The sequence below is a fragment of the Mizuhopecten yessoensis genome, unplaced genomic scaffold (assembly GCF_002113885.1).
Source record: "Mizuhopecten yessoensis strain PY_sf001 unplaced genomic scaffold, ASM211388v2 scaffold6579, whole genome shotgun sequence".
Classification (NCBI taxonomy): Eukaryota; Metazoa; Mollusca; class Bivalvia; order Pectinida; family Pectinidae; genus Mizuhopecten; species Mizuhopecten yessoensis.
This window is the reverse complement of record NW_018406620.1, coordinates 377,286-395,961: the sequence shown is the minus strand read 5'-3', so window position 1 is coordinate 395,961 and position 18,676 is coordinate 377,286. Positions and strand designations below refer to the sequence as shown.

At 35.3% G+C, this 18,676-nt stretch overlaps 2 protein-coding genes across 3 annotated transcripts; one reads left to right on the top strand and one right to left on the bottom strand.

Annotated features, from left to right (window-relative positions):
• Nucleotides 1-7: 7 nt before the first annotated feature.
• Nucleotides 8-8,210, top strand: LOC110452308 (yrdC domain-containing protein, mitochondrial-like). Its single transcript, XM_021500747.1, has 5 exons — nucleotides 8-159; nucleotides 1,794-1,989; nucleotides 2,476-2,710; nucleotides 3,558-3,694; nucleotides 5,861-8,210. Exons 1-5 carry the CDS (start codon nucleotides 63-65, stop codon nucleotides 5,955-5,957), a joined length of 762 nt encoding a protein of 253 aa, XP_021356422.1. The 5' UTR covers nucleotides 8-62; the 3' UTR covers nucleotides 5,958-8,210.
• A 1,079-nt stretch (nucleotides 8,211-9,289) lies between these two features.
• Nucleotides 9,290-16,817, bottom strand: LOC110452295. Of its 2 annotated transcripts, none has more exons than XM_021500715.1 (3): nucleotides 16,668-16,817; nucleotides 15,577-15,734; nucleotides 9,290-11,014 (listed from the first exon to the last, which is right to left on the bottom strand). In XM_021500715.1, exons 1-3 carry the CDS (start codon nucleotides 16,807-16,809, stop codon nucleotides 10,682-10,684), a joined length of 633 nt encoding a protein of 210 aa, XP_021356390.1. In that variant the 5' UTR covers nucleotides 16,810-16,817; the 3' UTR covers nucleotides 9,290-10,681. The 2 variants fall into 2 exon arrangements, with proteins under 2 accessions (XP_021356390.1, XP_021356391.1); XM_021500716.1 differs by lacking the exon at nucleotides 9,290-11,014 and adding an exon at nucleotides 11,592-13,025.
• Nucleotides 16,818-18,676: the final 1,859 nt, after the last annotated feature.

Below are 18,676 nucleotides of genomic sequence, written 5' to 3'. Positions count from 1 at the left end.
AATGATGAGTAAATATGGCCGCTTCCAGATGATGAAACATGCTGTAATTTAGCAGTCATGACATGGTTCTAATTAAAAACGTACTAAATATTTTGAAGAAATCAACAGCGTGTGGAATTTCTTCAATAATGGCTAAGGTTGTCGACATAAGTAGCCATGGTAAGTACTAAGCTGAATAAATGTATTATTGTAAGGGGTTTCATCTGTTCATATCTTGTACCATATTTTAAGCAGAAAATCGTCTTAAATTGATCTTTGGAGCAAATACATAGAAAAAGGAGGTGCATGTGTCAATGTAGTGGGACTGGGCCTGGTACCTAGGTCATTTGTTTAGTGCATAAGGTCCCAGGTTCGAATGTTGGTCTGGCCGGACTGTCCCAATTCATTGTATTTTCTATAAATGCATGTGTTACCACACATCACAATTACATATATATATATCATCAAATAGAAATTATTTTTGGTCTATTGTGGAAATATTTCAACATCATAAAGAACATTGCAACTTTGTGCAAGCATTATAATTTATTTAAACAACACACACAAATTGGATTAAGAAGATTATTTTAAATTTTCCTTAAACCGTTATGGTTCAGCCCTCTGGGATGTTCATTTTTGTTACCATTTCTAAAAAAAAATCAAAGGAACTTATAATTTAAGTATGAATAATCCTTTAACAAATAATTAGTACCACTATATTATATTTTTCATTTATGTTCATAGGATTAGGCAGAGTAACCTGAGTTTATGAAGTGATTGTTCTTGAAAATAAGACTTTGGTCACTCTATGTGTTGTTTCTTAAATTTGCACCAATGATATAAAACCTTTTGACTCAACTGGAGTATACAGAACAAATAGTACGGGATTGTAAATGATTGCACATGAAATATTCATACAGTGAAATAAACTTAGTTGTAGTGTATGAAAATGAAAATGAAGTGAATTTTATGAGTTATCTCCCTTAGACTGCTGACCGTGCCGATAACATGACATTTAATAAATTTCATGACCTATAAGATCTATCCGAAGTCGGCAGTTGACAGTTTTAATCACAGTATGTATCCGAGGTCAGCAGTCGGTAGGTTCCAGTAGAATAGGTATTCGAGGACTACAGTATTGATCACAATATATATTTACAGTATGTATCCAAGGTCGGCAGTTTTAAGTAGAATAGGTATTCGAGGACTACAGTATTGATTACAATATATATTTACGGTATGTATCCAAGGTCGGCAGTTTCAAGTAGCGTGGGTATTCGAGGACTACAATATTGATTACAATATATATTTACAGTACGTATCCAAGGTCGGCAGTTTCAAGTAGCGTAGGTATTCGAGGACTACAGTATTGATTACAATATGTAATTACAGTATGTATCCAAGGTCGGCAGTTTCAAGTAGCGTAGGTATTCGAGGACTACAATATTGATTACAATATGAATCCGAGGTCGGCAGTTGACAGTTTTAATTACAGTTTTATTTATTTATGTATCCGAGGTCGGCAGTTTAAAGTAGAGTAGGTTTCCGAGGACTACAGTACTGATTACAATTATATCAGAGATCGTTAGTTAACAATTATTATTACAATGGTATATATCCGATAAGATACCAAGATAAGATGATACATATAACTGAAGCGCCGACCTCATTAAAATGTATATAACTATATGCCGATTTACTTATTAATACAGATCTCATTTTACACCAGGAACTATTTGTTCCATACACTCCAGTTGATTTTAATAATTCTCACTTCAACTTTTAATATAATGTATTCAATATTTAAATTTTAGATCTGCAGTACTTGGTTTCCTTGGCAACACAAAGCCTTAAATCTGGAAACATTATAGCAGTACCGACAGACACCATATATGGAGTTGCAGGCCTAGCACAGAGAAATGATGCCACCAGTAGAATCTATCAGCTGAAAAACAGAGACGTGAAAAAACCTATCGCTATCAGTGTTGCTGATATAGATGACGTGTACAGGTAAATTGTATGCATGTTACACAATATCCTCAAAATCCAATGGCATATCTCTTAATAATACATATCTTTTCTGCACCGGTACCCCTGGAATATGTCCTGACAAAATGAGGAAGCAATTTGATTGGTTGAAGTTTTTAAATCCTGACCAATCATTAGGCAGATACCTGTCCTTTGAAGACAGATGAGCTACACCTACTTCAAAATCTGTACAGCAGTGAATGGTTTAAAAATATTTGGCTGCATGTACATGTAGCTTTCAATAACTCTGTGTAGTTATTACTTTATATTGCTGAAGGTGGTAAGACATTTAGGTAATATGATATATTTCTTGCCTTAATAGTTCTTGAAAGAAACTTAAAACTTTACAAGCAAAAAACTACACTTATTTTCAAGTAACTTCCATAGATGTGTAAACGATTTATGTATTAGGACAAGGAAATAAATCTTGTTTTTCCTATAGCTGAATTGTGATGTAACTTTCTATAGGTGGGGTCATGTTACTGTATCAAGGGAGTTACTGTCGGAACTGCTCCCTGGCCCTGTCACTGTCGTGTTCCGGAGGACAGATGACCTGAGCCCTAGTTTGAACCCTGATGTGCCCCTTATAGGGATCAGAATACCTGACCAACAGTTCATCAGGTCCCTGGCCAGGGCGTGTCAGGAACCGATTGCCCTGACCAGTGCTAACATAAGCTGTTGTCCAAGCACTGTGTCAGTAGAGGTGAGAATTTTACAAATAGCTAACTGTTCTATCCCAAGGAAAATTTTAAAGAACCGTGATATTTTTCTTAAATCTCTTGAAGTTAGATGCCATGAAAAGAAAGGTGTATAAGAATGGTACATCTGTATCATGCTGTTATTACGTAGCATACGTAAAATGTGTCTCTTTTAGAAAGGTTTTCCTATTTCTAAACAATCAAAATAAAAATTGTACAAAATATACATTAAAGAATTTTCCTTTACCATGACATGTTTTTCATAACAGCTAGATCTAGAAATGATAAAAAATGTTAAAGACACAAATAGCATGAGTAAGTCTGTCACATGGTATATTGTTGTTTTATGTTTACTTACATTTTAGTTCTAGCTATTATTAGAATATCAACCGCCAATGCTGTGTCTGTGCTTCTGTGGCTTCTGAAACACATTATTTGATTGTTTGGTCTAATGAAATCTTCACTAGGTCAATCAACCAAAACATTTGTTTCCTGTAACATGTATGAAAAATATAGGTTTGGTAGCAAATTTTATTTTCAAAAATACTTTTATATGTCTTATATAGGATAGGAGAGTGACCTTGACATACAATTGCTTCTTTGAAAATTGACTAAAAAGTTCAGAGAGGCACTGAAACTTAGGTAGTGTCCCTGGAAACACAAAATATTTTTTGCTTGGCGATATACACAAAATAATAAAAAATGGTGTTATAACATTATAGATCTGTTTTACATATTAATGTAACCAAGTGACAAGTTAAGAGTCTTATGTAGCATAGACAGACACAATAGAAGTATTTTAAATGAGCGGACCTAACAACACATTAAAATAATGGTTTGAATATTTTACAGGAGTTTCGCGAGTTGTGGCCGGTATTAGATTTGGTATTTGACGGAGGAATGCTGGGAAACACAACAGAGTCTCGGCAGGGGTCGACCGTTGTAGATCTGTCACAGACGGGAGTCTTCAAAATCATACGGGATGGCAGGTAGTCTTGAGATTTCAGAATATTCAGCTTCAATAAACCTCTCACAAAATCATCATTGATTATGAAATGATAAAGAGTTTTATTGAGTTGGATTTTTGTATGGTTAATTTTCTAGAGCCTGTTCATGTATGCAGAACAACTGGTTTGTCCGTTTTTAAATGAAACATCTTCGGGTATAAATCCTGGCTGACCTGCAAATGTTTATGCAGGCCTTCTAGGCTTTGTTAAGGCTCGCCTCAAAACAGCATCATATTATCAGGTCGGACCTTATTTCATAAACGAACAACTCTGGTCCAACTTTTAAGATTGCAATAAACAAAAGCAGCCCTAGAGCTCTACAAAAACATAAAATTTGCTTCATTATGCTATTCCCATTGGCATTGATGTGGTATTACAAAATCTTCTGATACCATTCTGCAAATAATATTTAAACCAACATGATGTCTATAGTAACATTGATACTATACTGTTTAATTTCGTGTAGTTAGGTAATATTTTGTGGTTGTTCCGAACTATAGCTAGTTTGTTGGGATTCAATATTGCACAATATGACCAGGTCAAAATATTATGCTCATAAGAGTTCTTTTGCATTTGGGTGACCGTTGAGGGATTTATTTCATAAGGAAAGTATAATCACTGATTTATCATCATTTTTCAGTGATTAATTGCCAAACAGATTTTTATTGTCTGTATAAATTAATTTAATACATACTTACTAATAAATACGGGTTTTTTGTATATGCGATACGACACAATTGCTCTTACCCATATCAGCCCTCGCCGTATCACACCCCAAAACCTGTAGCAGCCCGCAAAACCCATATCACACCCCTTTTGGGGAAAAAAAACGTTTTTCAATATTTCAAAAATAAAAATAAATCATAAGATAGTAGTTTTTAGTAGGTATGTAATAAACAGAATAAAACACACGCCTTTTTCCATATAACACCCAGTATCAACCCTTGACCAATATCAGCCCTCGTGCCTTCGGCCCTTGGGCTGATATTGCAGTCTCGGGTTGATACTGGGTGTGATATGGAAAAAGGCATGTATTATTCTCTATTTACAATTACATATGTAGTCTTTATTATTTTCCCTATATCATGTTTAGAGAGGATATATCAATGCTATACTAAGGTAGTCATGATGAAAAACACACCTTTTTCAATATATAGTTGCCGTTATTGGCAGTGGTACAGAGCACAGGGACCTGAGAATTTATTACAGCTATATTTGGACCTAAACTAAGGTGATCAGAGTAATTTTACATGTTTGAGGGGTTTAGATCGACTTTCAGTAAAAATGACACCCCCAATGATCATATAAAGAAGAAGGGAGGAAAACAACATTTCTAGTTGATCAACGGGAAAATGCTAAGTACTGTTGGAAAGATGGAATATTTTTCTTTTAAAAACCTCCTATATGCACGTAAACTGTATTCTCCTTCTGCGGACATGAACTCTGTTTCCTCCAAAAACACACACCATTTCGGAGTTTTTCGCAGCCTGACACTTTTTTTTTAATATTAACGAGGTTGACGTCAGCGCATGCTGAAGTATGCACTGTTGGTTGGTCTAGCGAAACTTGCACTTCCACCCAATCACACCATGGGTCTCGGCATGCGGCTGACGTCAACCTCATTGATATTAAAAAAGTTTTTTTCCGAAAGTCGATCTAAACCCCTAAAACATGTAAAATTACTCTGAACACCTTAGTTTAGGTCCTAATATAGCTGTAACAAATTCTCAGGTCTCTGTGGTACAGAGATCCTTGAAATAAAAATTGTCTTAGTTTTTTGGAGCCTGGAATATAATTACTGATATATGTACCAATAACCAGAAACATACTGGTATTTTTCCTTTAAAATTACAGTATACTCAAGGCCAAACATAAAAATGAATATGTTTCCTGTAACATATTTGAAAAAATTGGGATAGGTACATGAAGGTTACAAATTTTATTTCTAAAAATAATTTCAGTTTAAATAGGAGTTATTTTTAATTCTTGACTTAAATTTATAAGTGCATCTTTGACAGTGGCCTGAAAAAGGTGAGGGTTGGCACGAAAAATGTTGGTAGGTAGGGTAACCGGAAACACAAAATTATTTATTTAGCCTTTTTCCCTTTATAGTGATGTGCCTGAATTGTGTTTTTATGCTTGTTTTAGTGCTCTACGACCTACATCAGATTTACTGGAGAAACATGGACTTAAGAATGGGAAAACTCTGGAATCCTCAGATGTTAGGTCTGGGGCAGACAGATAACAAACAGCCATAGTGATTTCAGAAGATTGGTGACGCACTTCAATCCAAGCTGACTTGTGATATTTCTGCAATATATATGTGTAAAACGGGAAAATCAATTTGCAAGTTTTATCATTTTTATCCAGGACCAATGAAAGTCTTTAGGTAAAAGTTTTTCCAGGGGCAATCCACTTTTTGTAATTTCCAGTATTTGCTGTTTATTCTTAATTATTTTATTCACTGGTTAGGATTTCTTAGGGTAAAGAGATTACCAGGTAGTTCAAATATAAATAATCGGTAACTTCAGACACTCCTTGAAATTGTTGTTGAGCAGGAATACATATTGTGTTTGGAAACATACAAAATTACTAATTAAAGGTGTATGTGTGTGCACTGAATCAATGAAGAAATAACGCAAGTTCACATTTAAACATCCTTCCTTGTAGATTTATATATAATGTATACTTCAGATTAACAATATATAACTACAGAATCTGGTTCATGAAACATTTAATTTAAAAAATAAAAACTATTGTTGAGAGCAAACTACTAGTCCTATGCCACCTGGCTAATATCTCCTTATATGTGTATGACTGCGTTTTTGCTGGAGATGTATTGTGTTCTGTGTCATAAGTGTCATAATGAGAAGACATTTTAAAACCACCTGATGTGACTGCTCTTTACGATTACCTCACAGGCAAACTGCAGGGCTTTGTTGACATGACAGTGTATAGTTTAATCTTTTTACCCAACATCACTTGCAGTTTGTTAATTGTTTTTGTGCAGAGTTTAATCTTGGCATCCATTTGTTTCTGTTTTTAGCAAACAAATTTGGGACCAATCGTTTTTGTGAGATTTTATGAATAGCTTTTGATCAAACGTAAATGTAGTCCATCAATTTTTACTTGAATTGTGTTTTATCTCACCCCTGTGTGCATATGATAGAACTGTGCAAGGAAAGAAAAGTGTGCAAGAAATTTATACCTTGTTCCCTATATCATGTGGTTAATGTCACCATGGAACAACAATGACATGACTTCACCAAGTTGGGAACATTCTGATGTGTCGATGTGGAAACAGTGACACTTTTTGTAGTTTCTGAACTAGTTCTGGTGATTGGAACGAGGGGAAAATACTGTTTTACATGCTAGGGTGTAAGGTAGAGAAATTCCAACCACAGGGTTTTCAAAATGGTGCAAAACTGTTGGCAAGCTTCAGGGCTTACCCTATTCAGAAATTCCTTGGCCTGGATGGAATTTCCATATCATACAGCCCAGGGCATGAAACAGTCTTATATTCTTATTTACTTTGTTACTTATCTATATATCAAAATTTAGAGACCATACCCTGAATTGTTTGTACTGATAGAGAAACGAAAGTTTTTATCTTTTATAAAGATTGTTATTTTCTCAGGTTTAACAGTTTTTTTAACTTTGGTTGTGACACCCTGAAATCTTGATAATAAGTCTGAAAGGAGAAAAAAAAATGCCGGCCTCGAAAATATGCCTAGGATTCCTTCTGTATATTTCAAAATAAGTCATCTGATAATTTTCCATGTTGTCACTAACCCTATTCATGTATACACTACATACCAGTGTACTATGCTGTTTGTATATGTCTTGCAACAATGAAAAATCATTTGCAAAGCATGTATCTACATTTCCAAATATTTCTACAATACACCTAATAATAGGTGGGGTTTTTTCTTCAACTTCTTTGAAATATAACATATACTATAGTAATACACACATATTTAAACATATAATTACATAACCAAGACTTATAATTGCAAGGCCAGTTCAGGAAAGGCTTTTGCAGTAGGACAGCCATGAAATTGAGCTGTACATGTCTTATCTTCTAAATTGCTTCGAAAATAAGTCTACTTCAAAAAATAAGTCTTGGAGTCTATGGCAAATTTCGAGATTTGGGGGTAGAAAATGAGAGATATCCATTATCTGGTGTATTGTACTTGTCAAAGAGCTGATGTGACAGTTGGTTTAATAATAACATGGAAAATAGAGAAAAGTCAATGTCTATGAAATGTAAAAATTATCTCCCTTTTTAGAGTATTTAAGCTCACACTTTTGAATGTCTCTATTTCTGTTGTAATCTTCATTATGTGCGAAAAATTCTGAGAAGTCCATTTTTCGTGTCAGCTGACCATTAATATCATTTTTTTCACAATTTAAATTTAGGGTGTTTTGTAGATCCACATACATGTACCTTTGATGTCTGTAATATACATATATTTTATAATAAATGAAATAAGACTAATTTATGGTGTAAGCTTGTTAGTTTAGTCACTGATGGTATATGGCATTGGTCATCCTTTTAATTCCTGGGGCATTGCTCACTTACGTCAAGCTATTATATATTGAGAATTTAATCGGATGACTTTGAAAATGAGACCAAGTATGATAGGTTGTTTTCATTATCTTTGCAAAACTGATGTGTTCATGTCCACATGAATCCTCCATGAACTAATTATATAATGTAGTATTGTATACACTGATGTTTCTTCCTATTCAGTATTGTATGTACTTCATCAACTTACATAAAACTGAAGAAATGTGACGTAATGTAATTAAACAAAACAAAGTTGATATTCAAGTAAATCCCATTTAATTGAATTTTTCATTCTTTGATTGCATGCATACAAAATAAAGGTCACTTTCAAAACCATAAAAAAAAACTTTTTCAACAAAGCAAATTCTAAACTCCCCCCCCCCCCCCCAAAAAAAAAAAACCCAAAAAATAAATAAACAAGAATTCCACGGAAGTGGATGTGTTGCCTGCGCAGGAAGCTGGGAGATTACGAAGAAATAGATACACTTTTCATTTCAAGAAATAATGTTAAAAGTAAGCAATAATCATAGATTATGTTTTTGGATGGCATCATTTTGTTATATAAACTGTTATTCTGGGAAGAATACTCTGAGTTTTAAGGAACTTGCTATAGATACTCATTGTCTCGATTCCAAGTTTAATTTGTATGATTTGTCGGATGGTTTCCCATAAATAAATGAAAAAACTTGTGGATTATGATGTTAAACAGCTCGTGTTGTCAATAACATTTGGAGTAAGACGGCATTTCAGAGGTATACACGGTGGGTCAAGTGGCAGATCGAAGCCGTCCAGTATACAGTTTTAGTGAAGTTTCTATTTATAGTAACAGTGACCTTGACCTTTGACCTTCGGACCCGAAAAGCAATCCCAAGCAAGCACTTTTGGTAAGGAAGCACTGCATGAAGTTTAAGTTTGATCGGCCCAAGGAAACTCAAGTTATCGCACGAAAACAGATTTTCTATTTATAGTAACAGTGACCTTGACCTTTGACCTTCGGACCCGAAAAGCAATCCCAAGCAAGCACTTTTGGTAAGGAAGCACTGCATGAAGTTTGAGTTTGATCGGCCCAAGAAAACTTAAGTAATCACACGGAAACCTCTGTTCGGACGATGACGCCACCGACAAAGCAATACCTATGTGTCACCAGCTTTTCGCAGGCGACACAAAAATCTGGTTACAGTTGACAGGTTTCACATAAAAAAAATAATGCTGTCATAGAAATAAAGGTTGTTGTTTTAATTTATGAATTTTTTAATATGAAACAAAGGCAACAGAAAAATTCAGTGACAATAAATAGTATTTACACTGTCCTTATTACACTACATCTAATATCACCCTCATACATGTTTACTGTCACCCTCATACATATCTACTGTCGCCCTCATACACATCTACTGTCACCCTTATATATATCTTCTGTCACCCTCATACATATCTTCTGTCACCCTTATACATTTCTTCTGCACCCGTGTACATATCTAATATCATCCTCATACATATTTACTTGCACCCTTGTACATATCTAATGTCAACTGCATACACATCTACTGTCACCCTCATACACGTCTACTGTCACCCTTATACATATTTACTTGCACCCTTGTACATATCTAATGTCAACCTCATACACATCTACTGTCACCCTCATACATATCTACTGTCAACCTCATACACATCTACAGTCACCCACATACACATCTACTGTCACCCTCATACATATCTACTGTCACCCTTATACATATCTACTGTCACTACATACACATATACAGTCACCCACATACACATCTACTGTCACTACATACACATCTACAGTCACCCACATACACATCTACTGTCACCCTAATATATATGTACTATATCAACCCTCCATTATATCTAATCTGCATTGATAAAACGATTCTTAATTCATATTTTAGAAGGTTTAATTTAAAGGTAATGCAGTTAGTTATAAATCATGCGTATGTAATGACCATAAAAGATTGTTGGGTTAACATATGTTTGAATCTCCCGTTTATGTTGGCAAGAAGAGTTAAACGTATCATTGACCTGGTAATGTTTCCCGGAGAAGAATTTACATCCACTAGATTGTATTTCCAAAATGTTGACGTGTTCTTTATAACTTTCATAATTTCACTCAAAATTAAAAAATAGTCCGTAATGTTGGAGAAATGCAGTGCGACCAAGTACAGAACCTTGAGGAACAGCTAAAGTATCAAACTTTTTTTATTTTCGAGACTTTATGTACATGTATATAATTGTTTTGCCTAGCGATCACCAGAGAAGCCCATATCCAAAGTCCAGCTCCTTTTATATTATATTGTCTTTGCCAGGATAAATTATAAATGTTCAAAATTTACATTGCGCTTTTTTTAATGATTATTTAAATGTACTAATCATGATCATTCCTTCTTGAAATTCTCCTCTTCCTCTGTTTTTACTGGTTGCGACCTCCGACGATATTTAGCAAAAAGGAACGAGAGAAAAAAGAAATGCATAGCAAAGAAGAACATGGTCGAGTAGTCTTTGATGATGACGTTAGATGTAATCATCACGCCCATGATTACTAGGAGAATACCGGAAGCGCCTTGTTTCAGTTCCCGGTCCCCTACCAGTAGGGCGAGTCCACAGCAAGCCTCCCAGACTCCTATAGTCATGTGGTACTTCTGCGGCTCGGGGATGTATCCGAACAGGACGGTTGGGCACACTTTCGCGTAGGCTTGGAACGATCTAGTCTGTAAATCAGCGAAAATATAACGGCAATCAGAACATCAGTCTAAAACCCTATCGGAACCATCGACACTTTCCGTAAACAAAATATTTACTCGTTTACGGAAATTGTTGACGGTTCTTTATTGCACTTAACCCATATCATCCAATTCTAGGGATAGCCTCAAATAGGTTTCTCTGCACCCCTGTAGTATGTCATGGTGAAATCGAAGGCAAGCGGTTAACTTTTTGTTTAATTTCAGGTGAAAAAGACAGTCGCTAGGCTGCTACTTTGAAGATTACAGAGGATCGACACCAGATTGTAAAGTCAGTCGAGTTTACCGTTACGTCGCCGCGCGATTCTTTTGATGCACAACGAAAAGGTAAAAACGGTCTGTTTATATCATCCATAAGATGGTTTGTATACAGCCTTCGATTTCATCATGACATATTCACGGGACAAAGAGAACGTATATAAGCGTAGTCCCTTAGAATGTCGTGGATGAATAATATTAATTGAATAAATGATAAACTTAAAATTGACAATGGGCCGTAAAAAGCAGCACAATAACAATAACAAAACGACATACGAAAGAAATATAGAATGTTTTATATACTAAGCAACATAGTACACGTATTCGAATGAATCTTCCCTGTGCAATACATTCACCGTCTACGCCTAAATGCTCAAATTCATAGCAAAACTGATTTATTTTTTTGTAAATATTTTTCGTTACAAGTTTTCCGAGAATAGGATTTTTAGCGGGAATTGATCTTTATCTTTTAAAAAAAAAATTCCTTTAAATTTCATGATTGAATTAAACAAACCATTTTTGATTAATTAATACATGTTATCGAGTTTATAGAACTGAGAAACGTCAATTTTTTGTTTTGTCAAGCTCCTAACATTCAGCCAAAATAATCAATTATTAGTTAAATTGGTGTGGGGTTTTTTTTGTTGTCTTTTTAAATTGGTTTTATTCTTCATTCAAAAGACGAATTTATAAGCCTGGAAGTGTGTAGCAACAATGTATAGAGATATACTTCGAGGTGCATGCATGGTGATCATAATAACAAAAGTGGTTTTTTTTTACATAAACTTCTTTTATTTATTTATCTAATATATTAGAGGTATACATGTATTTATAAATATAAATGTTGTATGATATCATTGAATTTTTAATTGCAGTCAGTGAAAATATAACAACAAATACTTTATAATTGTAGCGAAACTGACTTCACAAACAATACTGTCTGTAGATCACTTTGTTTTCTCGAAAAATAAATTTTCGCGTTAGCTCGCGAAGAAAGGCGATCACTTATTTAAATATCCAGAAATTTGTATTTGTATTCTGGCACAAGAAAACAGAAAAAACGAGCGTTCGGTTTCCTTTTGTGAATTCAAATCTTCGTGGTTATGTCATTGGACAAATAGATTCGAAAATAAATATCCGCAAAAGTTAAGTTATTTGCAGTATTCTAAATACTTTTAACAAGACACAAAATTCGAATCTACAGTACGTGTGGATCTAACCAGAACACATGTTAGTGTACCGAGATGGGTAGATGGCTGATATGACAGGAACACGTCCAGTTTCCAATGCTGTGCGTTTGCATTCAATGATGTCTTGATCGGCATCTGATCGATCCTGACCCAGCTAGAAAACGCTACAAAATATCATCCTTTGAAAAATGCGTCTAGTACTGCAGGAATTAATCAGTTCTACACCAGAATTCAACTCAGTCCTGCTTCTGTTTCCAAAACTTCACAAACACAAAGGACAGAAGGAGTAAACCGGCAACATAAAAGAAGACAAAAAAGTAGTCTCCTAGTGCTAGCCCTGACCAGACCATGAGAGCCATGATCGCCACGAGGACCCCACAGCCTCCCAGGCGTAGTTCCCGGTCCCATGACAACATAGCGAGTCCACAAGACAACTCGAACATGCCCGTCAGTATCCGGTACAAGCCATCGTCTGGCGTATATCCTAACCACGCGCTGGGAAACACAGACGCGTACAACATACAGCGAAATTGCTGAAACAAAGCGAGAAAATACTACATCAGATACAAAATGCCCACAGATACTTTAGCACAGCATTTCAATACCTAAAGACGACGGGGAAACATACAAGATGAGGATAAAACACCCTAAGAAACTTCAAAAACAGCAAAACCGACCATTGTTTTCAGAATATCTGGAAACGGTTTTGCTATTAGGACTACTAGGACTTTTGTTTTGATTTTGAAGTATATCTGGACATACAGTCTCAGTTCTGTGTCAAATCGAGTGTCACAAGCGTGTTTTTCCTGTACTTTTCATGCATTTCTTCATCATTTCAATAAACTTTCCTGAAATCACTGTACAAGTGTAACTCTACTGAAACAAAAAATTTGCCTCATAAAGAAATTCGTCTTATTTTTTCTCTTGTTATTTTTTTCATTATACGTTTTTTTAAATTTGAAAAAAAAGATAACCCCGGGCTAGATATAAAATTTTCTAAAGATAAAGAACAAACTGGCACAACAGAAATAATGTCCTTTGAATGATTTGCCACATCTTAAAAACCGCTAAGCGGGAAAAACAAATATTGTGAGAGAAAAGTTTAAACAATTCTGTTTCATGTTGCAAATTTTCGTTTCATGACTTAATTCACTGAAAAGATGTAGAAATCTTGAAATATGCAGGAAAGTAGTTTGTTACCTCTTATTTGGCACAGGACTGTGTATATCCACTATCCAGCGATACTTCAAAATTGCAACACTTACACAAACAACATATTTCCAGATATTCTTCGGTAACAGATAAACGCTTACCATTATAACGACCTATTTCCAGAGTTATTTGAACACTTCGGCAGAAGTAATTGCACCATTGCAACATATGTGTCCATATATTCCTAGACAATAGACCAACGTCTACCATTAACGATATATGCCGACAGACACTTCCAAACAGCCAACTATTGACACACCATCCAAAAATGCCTTGCAATACACACCAAAAAGACGCCGCACCATCCCTAAATATACTAACACGTTCAATTTTCACCAATAACATGATAATGCACGATATTTGCTAATAAGCCATCAACTGAAGACATTTTAAAACGTTAGTCATGACCATATCACCGATAGTCCTACATGGTACTACTAACACTGACCATTCTATAAATAGGAACGCCCTTTGTCGTCATTTGCAGTTCAAACTCGGCGTCATTGCTCTTTAAGGTAACCTGATATGTTAGTATTATCTATTAGCTTTGTTCACTTGTCAAAAACTAAACATTGTCGACAAGTCCACGTATAAATATTAAAAACCAAACAACAAAACTTTGTAGAACTGTAGGATGAGTATATATAATGCCCATCAATTAATGCATTTGCCAACACGTTCTAAAAATGTTGACGTTTTTAAAGAGGGGTCATATTTTTCCTCCATTCCTTCATTGTTTCTATATTTTCAAATCTCCGTTAATAAAAAAGATTCTATAATGAATGTAGGACAAACCACTACCAACAAACCACACTGCTACCTGTCTACATCGGCTCTACCTGTCTACATCGGCCCCACCTCTACATCGGCTCCACCTCTATAGCAAACACCTGTGTGGGAATTTAGTTTTACTTATCGCACTACATCATCCTGCCAAAAAATCACTTTTTTATAACGTTTAATTACTATAACAGAACGAGGCGTAGGCGGTTGTAAATCAGAGCGAACACAGGCGGTTGTGAATCAGAGCGAACACAGGCGGTTGGGAACCAGAAAATGATTTCATTGGTGAATTTTACGTAGATATATTAGAAAACGAGCACGCAGTAAATAAGATTCCACCCACTGTACAACTCTAACCACTTAAAACGCATGTTTTATATGTAAACTGATAAAATTGTTGCTTTCTTACAAACACTTTAAGATGTGCAATATGACCAAATAAATGCCGATATGCATATATATGCATTATCTTCTAAGCACATGAATACAGAAAAGCAGAAGGATATGTGTGTATAGATTAGTTATACTACTTACGCGGACTCGATTGGGAAAATCACACACGCGATCTCAAGTAAACTCTCCGAATACATATTTTAAAACTATACGTTGGTGTCCCTAATCCTATCATTCCCTCTTTTGCTGTTACCCATCTTTAACATCTTATATATATATACATATATGAATTTGTATTAGGTTATTACGAGACTCATTAATTTTGTATATATATTTTCTGTTACGGAAAGGACGTACTAAGTTGCAATAACTTTTGTCCAATCCATTTGTCTTTTGTTGCAATAAAATTGATTTAAACTAAAAAAAACATGAATACATTGTATTTGAATCGAGTTTTCGATGTCAGAAAACTTCACATTAACCATGTATTTTTTTCTTTGTCAACACTAAGTCTTTGTCTATACGACCGAAATACACTGTAAAGTTTCAATCGGGAACCGTCGTTACTTTCCGTAATCGAGAAAATACCTCGGGAGTATTATTTTCTCGTTTACGGAAAGTACCGACGGTTCCCGATTGTGTAAAGTTTCAGATCAAAAGATTACAATCAACATAAAATACATTAAATATACTTACAACAGCGAACGCCATTTGTTGTGATACTGGATACAGCTTGACGACCCCCATAGCTATGTATACCAGGGACAGAAACCCGGTCAGCGCGTGTAATGCTAGCTGAGCCATGTTGGTTGACCTTGACGAACTTTGGTTGACCTTGATGAACTTTAATTGACCTTGAAGAAAAGAATCGTCATTTAGTTCAACGAGCATATTCCACTTTTGTAATAACGTCACGTGACATCCACGTATCTGGTGTGTACATACATGTAGTACCTGTTCTAAATACGCACTTCTTCCTCGGTTAATATACGGCATCCGTGTTAATAAATCTGTGTAATAACCTCCGTTAAAGGTTACAATTGTAGTCTTTAAAATTCGCACAGGTAGCACATAATGATAGTTATCAAACCAGACTATATTTTATAAAATTAAAAAAAAAAAGTAACAGGTATAATTAGAACTAGGACGTGTATTAAATGCCTTTGAAGGATATCAGATTCAAAATGATCGCCACCAAACGAAAACAAACGCATAAATCCATATCTTATTTTAAAGACATGCTTTAAAGCATTGATTTTATTTATAATTTGATTTTAGGTGTAATGTAACATATGTATGTTTAGATCTTCATACGTTGAATGAAAGACAAGGCCAAACTTAAATGTTTTCAACGATATACTCACTGTTTGTTTTACTCTATTTTGAACAACCCAACGACAAAAATGCGTATGGCGCAACGGTAGAAAGTAGTCAAAAGTAGCCCCACCGGAAGGTTTAAATTATAAACAAAATGCCAAGTTATTTTAATTTCAAATTATCATGTTATAGCAAAATAACCAAAATACTCATATTTATAGACATATCTTGGAAAGGTTTTAATTTTTAAAAAATACTTAATTTGTCGTGATAAAATTAGGCTAGTGAACATTGCACTGAAGTAGAATGGTGTCGGGGTGATGCGGATATCATATCTATCTGATCCTGCTATACATTTTACACAGTATTACAATGACTATACACCTGTTTGTATTCTAAGTGCAGTACCAGTACAAAGTGAATTGCATAGAGTTGGTATAGCTTGGCGTGGAGTAACAATACAACCTTACCTCTTTGGCGATTCTTGTCCGATTGTTTGTACACGTCCAGGTAAGTCTGTAGAAATATATATCGCACACGACTGGAGCCGGAAGATTTTGACCAGTCTATAGGACACACGGGTACGCCGCGATGACCAGAGGCGAATGACATCCATCAAATCAAACTGACCAGTTCAACGTATATAATAGCGCACTATATGTAGCACTGTGACTATGTGTTTGGGTGGGTGTTGACCACTGCTGGCCTGGAGGGGCGGTCAACTATGAATGTGTATGGCATTCTGAACTTCCTCTTCTCATGGGCAATTGTGAGCTGGATGGTTATTTTTTCTTCCTCATTTGATACCCCCACTATTTTCATTATCTTCAAAGTTTTTGAAAGGACAGTAAAGAAACTGAAAATATACATCTAGACCACAGGGACATGCTATTTTGTTACAGCTATATTTGGACCTAAAATGAGATGTTCAGGGTAATTGTACACGTTTTATGAGTTCAGATCATACACTCTTTAGGGGTTTAAAACCACGACGGACTATATAGATAGCAATCTAATTCCGTGCTAAAACGTGTAAAATGACTCCTAAACACCTCAGTTTAGGTCCAAATAGTACTGTAATAAATTCTACAGGTCCCTGTGGTCTATAGTACATATTATCTCTTTTGAATAATTAATGGCATCCCATGTTCAAGTTAATGCCGTGTCATAATTCGCAATGCGTTAGTTTCAATTTAAACTACTCGAAAATGCACATGAATCAAAAATCATTCCTTTCCATGACCCCCCCCCNNCCCTCCCTTTCCCCATATAAAATTTCAAAAATAAAATCGACTATTTGCATCTTAGCTAATGTAAGGTCCATCACGTCACCGTGATATCGGAATTACTAAATAAAATCCCAGCAAGTACTTAAATAGCATTGACGAACATAACGAGGCGATCCCCTCCCCTATGTGGATGCTACATGTATGTTTATGCTATGCAGATTCATGAAACCACGGAATAAGATTAGTCCGTGGTGAAACCGTTTTCATGCTCAAGCCTGGATATCATATTCAAACGAACTTTCTCGGAATTCGCTTGATTTCACGAGACAGGGTCAAAACTCCCAGGGGTTGAACATTTTATTATATGTGTAACACTCATAGTCATACGTCACAAAGCTTTTTGCTCCGTCAAAACTTGTCAAATATTCTTTTTTGGTAACTGTTCCCTCATTTGTATAGCCCAAAATTATTTAATCCGAAGATCAATTGGGCCCATCGATCGGCCCTTTCAGTTAACGAGAAATAGTATCTTCTCGACATACATTGTAACATTAATGAATTAATGAATATGATTATGAATATGTTGTTATTTTTTATTTTATATAGTTATCTTTTTGTCATTTATCGACTGTTTACATACGTTGATTGTCAGAGAATTCAATGACATATATAGCCTCATATTGGACCAAACACTTTACCAAGCTTTATGCCAAACACATGAACTCGGTCAATTCGAATACTCGGATAACTCGAAGTTTCCCAACGATCCCGTCGATTTCGAGATAACGAGGTTCGACTGTATCAGTAAACGGGAGCGATGTGAAGATATAATTTTAATTAGATTGCCCTGATGGAAGCCGGCCGCAAGATTATCTTTATATGGGAGGAATCCAAGATTTTAATATTTTATTTACATTCAGACACACTATGTGTGGAACAAAAAATCACATGTATGTGATACATTTATACAAACATTCATAGTGAAAATAGAATTATAAGCATAATTACCACGGAATGCTGTATCTATGCCCGTTGGTATTACAAAATTGTGTATGCAAACTTACATGTATTACATATTCCCATTGAGTGTCGTTCAATCATTTACGTACTTTTTACAAACAGGTATGCCAACATGTATTACATAATACCTGGAGAAAAACCCATTTGGTTGGGCAGGTGACCCTATACCTTTCATGTCCGATCAGGGATTCAAACGCCGGCCGTTTTGATGAAAGGCAACTGTGCTACCA

Bases quoted from the DNA above. Each gene is read 5' to 3' on its own strand.
- LOC110452308 (XM_021500747.1), top strand. From the start codon at position 63: ATGGTTCTAATTAAAAACGTACTAAATATTTTGAAGAAATCAACAGCG. The intron at 160-1,793 runs GTAAGTACTAAG...TTTAAATTTTAG, and splicing joins TGTCGACATAAGTAGCCATG to ATCTGCAGTACTTGGTTTCC. The intron at 3,695-5,860 runs GTAGTCTTGAGA...TGCTTGTTTTAG, and splicing joins AAAATCATACGGGATGGCAG to TGCTCTACGACCTACATCAG.
- LOC110452295 (XM_021500715.1), bottom strand. From the start codon at position 16,809: ATGTCATTCGCCTCTGGTCATCGCGGCGTACCCGTGTGTCCTATAGAC. The intron at 15,735-16,667 runs GTAAGGTTGTAT...CTTTTCTTCAAG, and splicing joins GGACAAGAATCGCCAAAGAG to GTCAATTAAAGTTCATCAAG. The intron at 11,015-15,576 runs GTAAGTATATTT...GCTGATTTACAG, and splicing joins AACAAATGGCGTTCGCTGTT to ACTAGATCGTTCCAAGCCTA.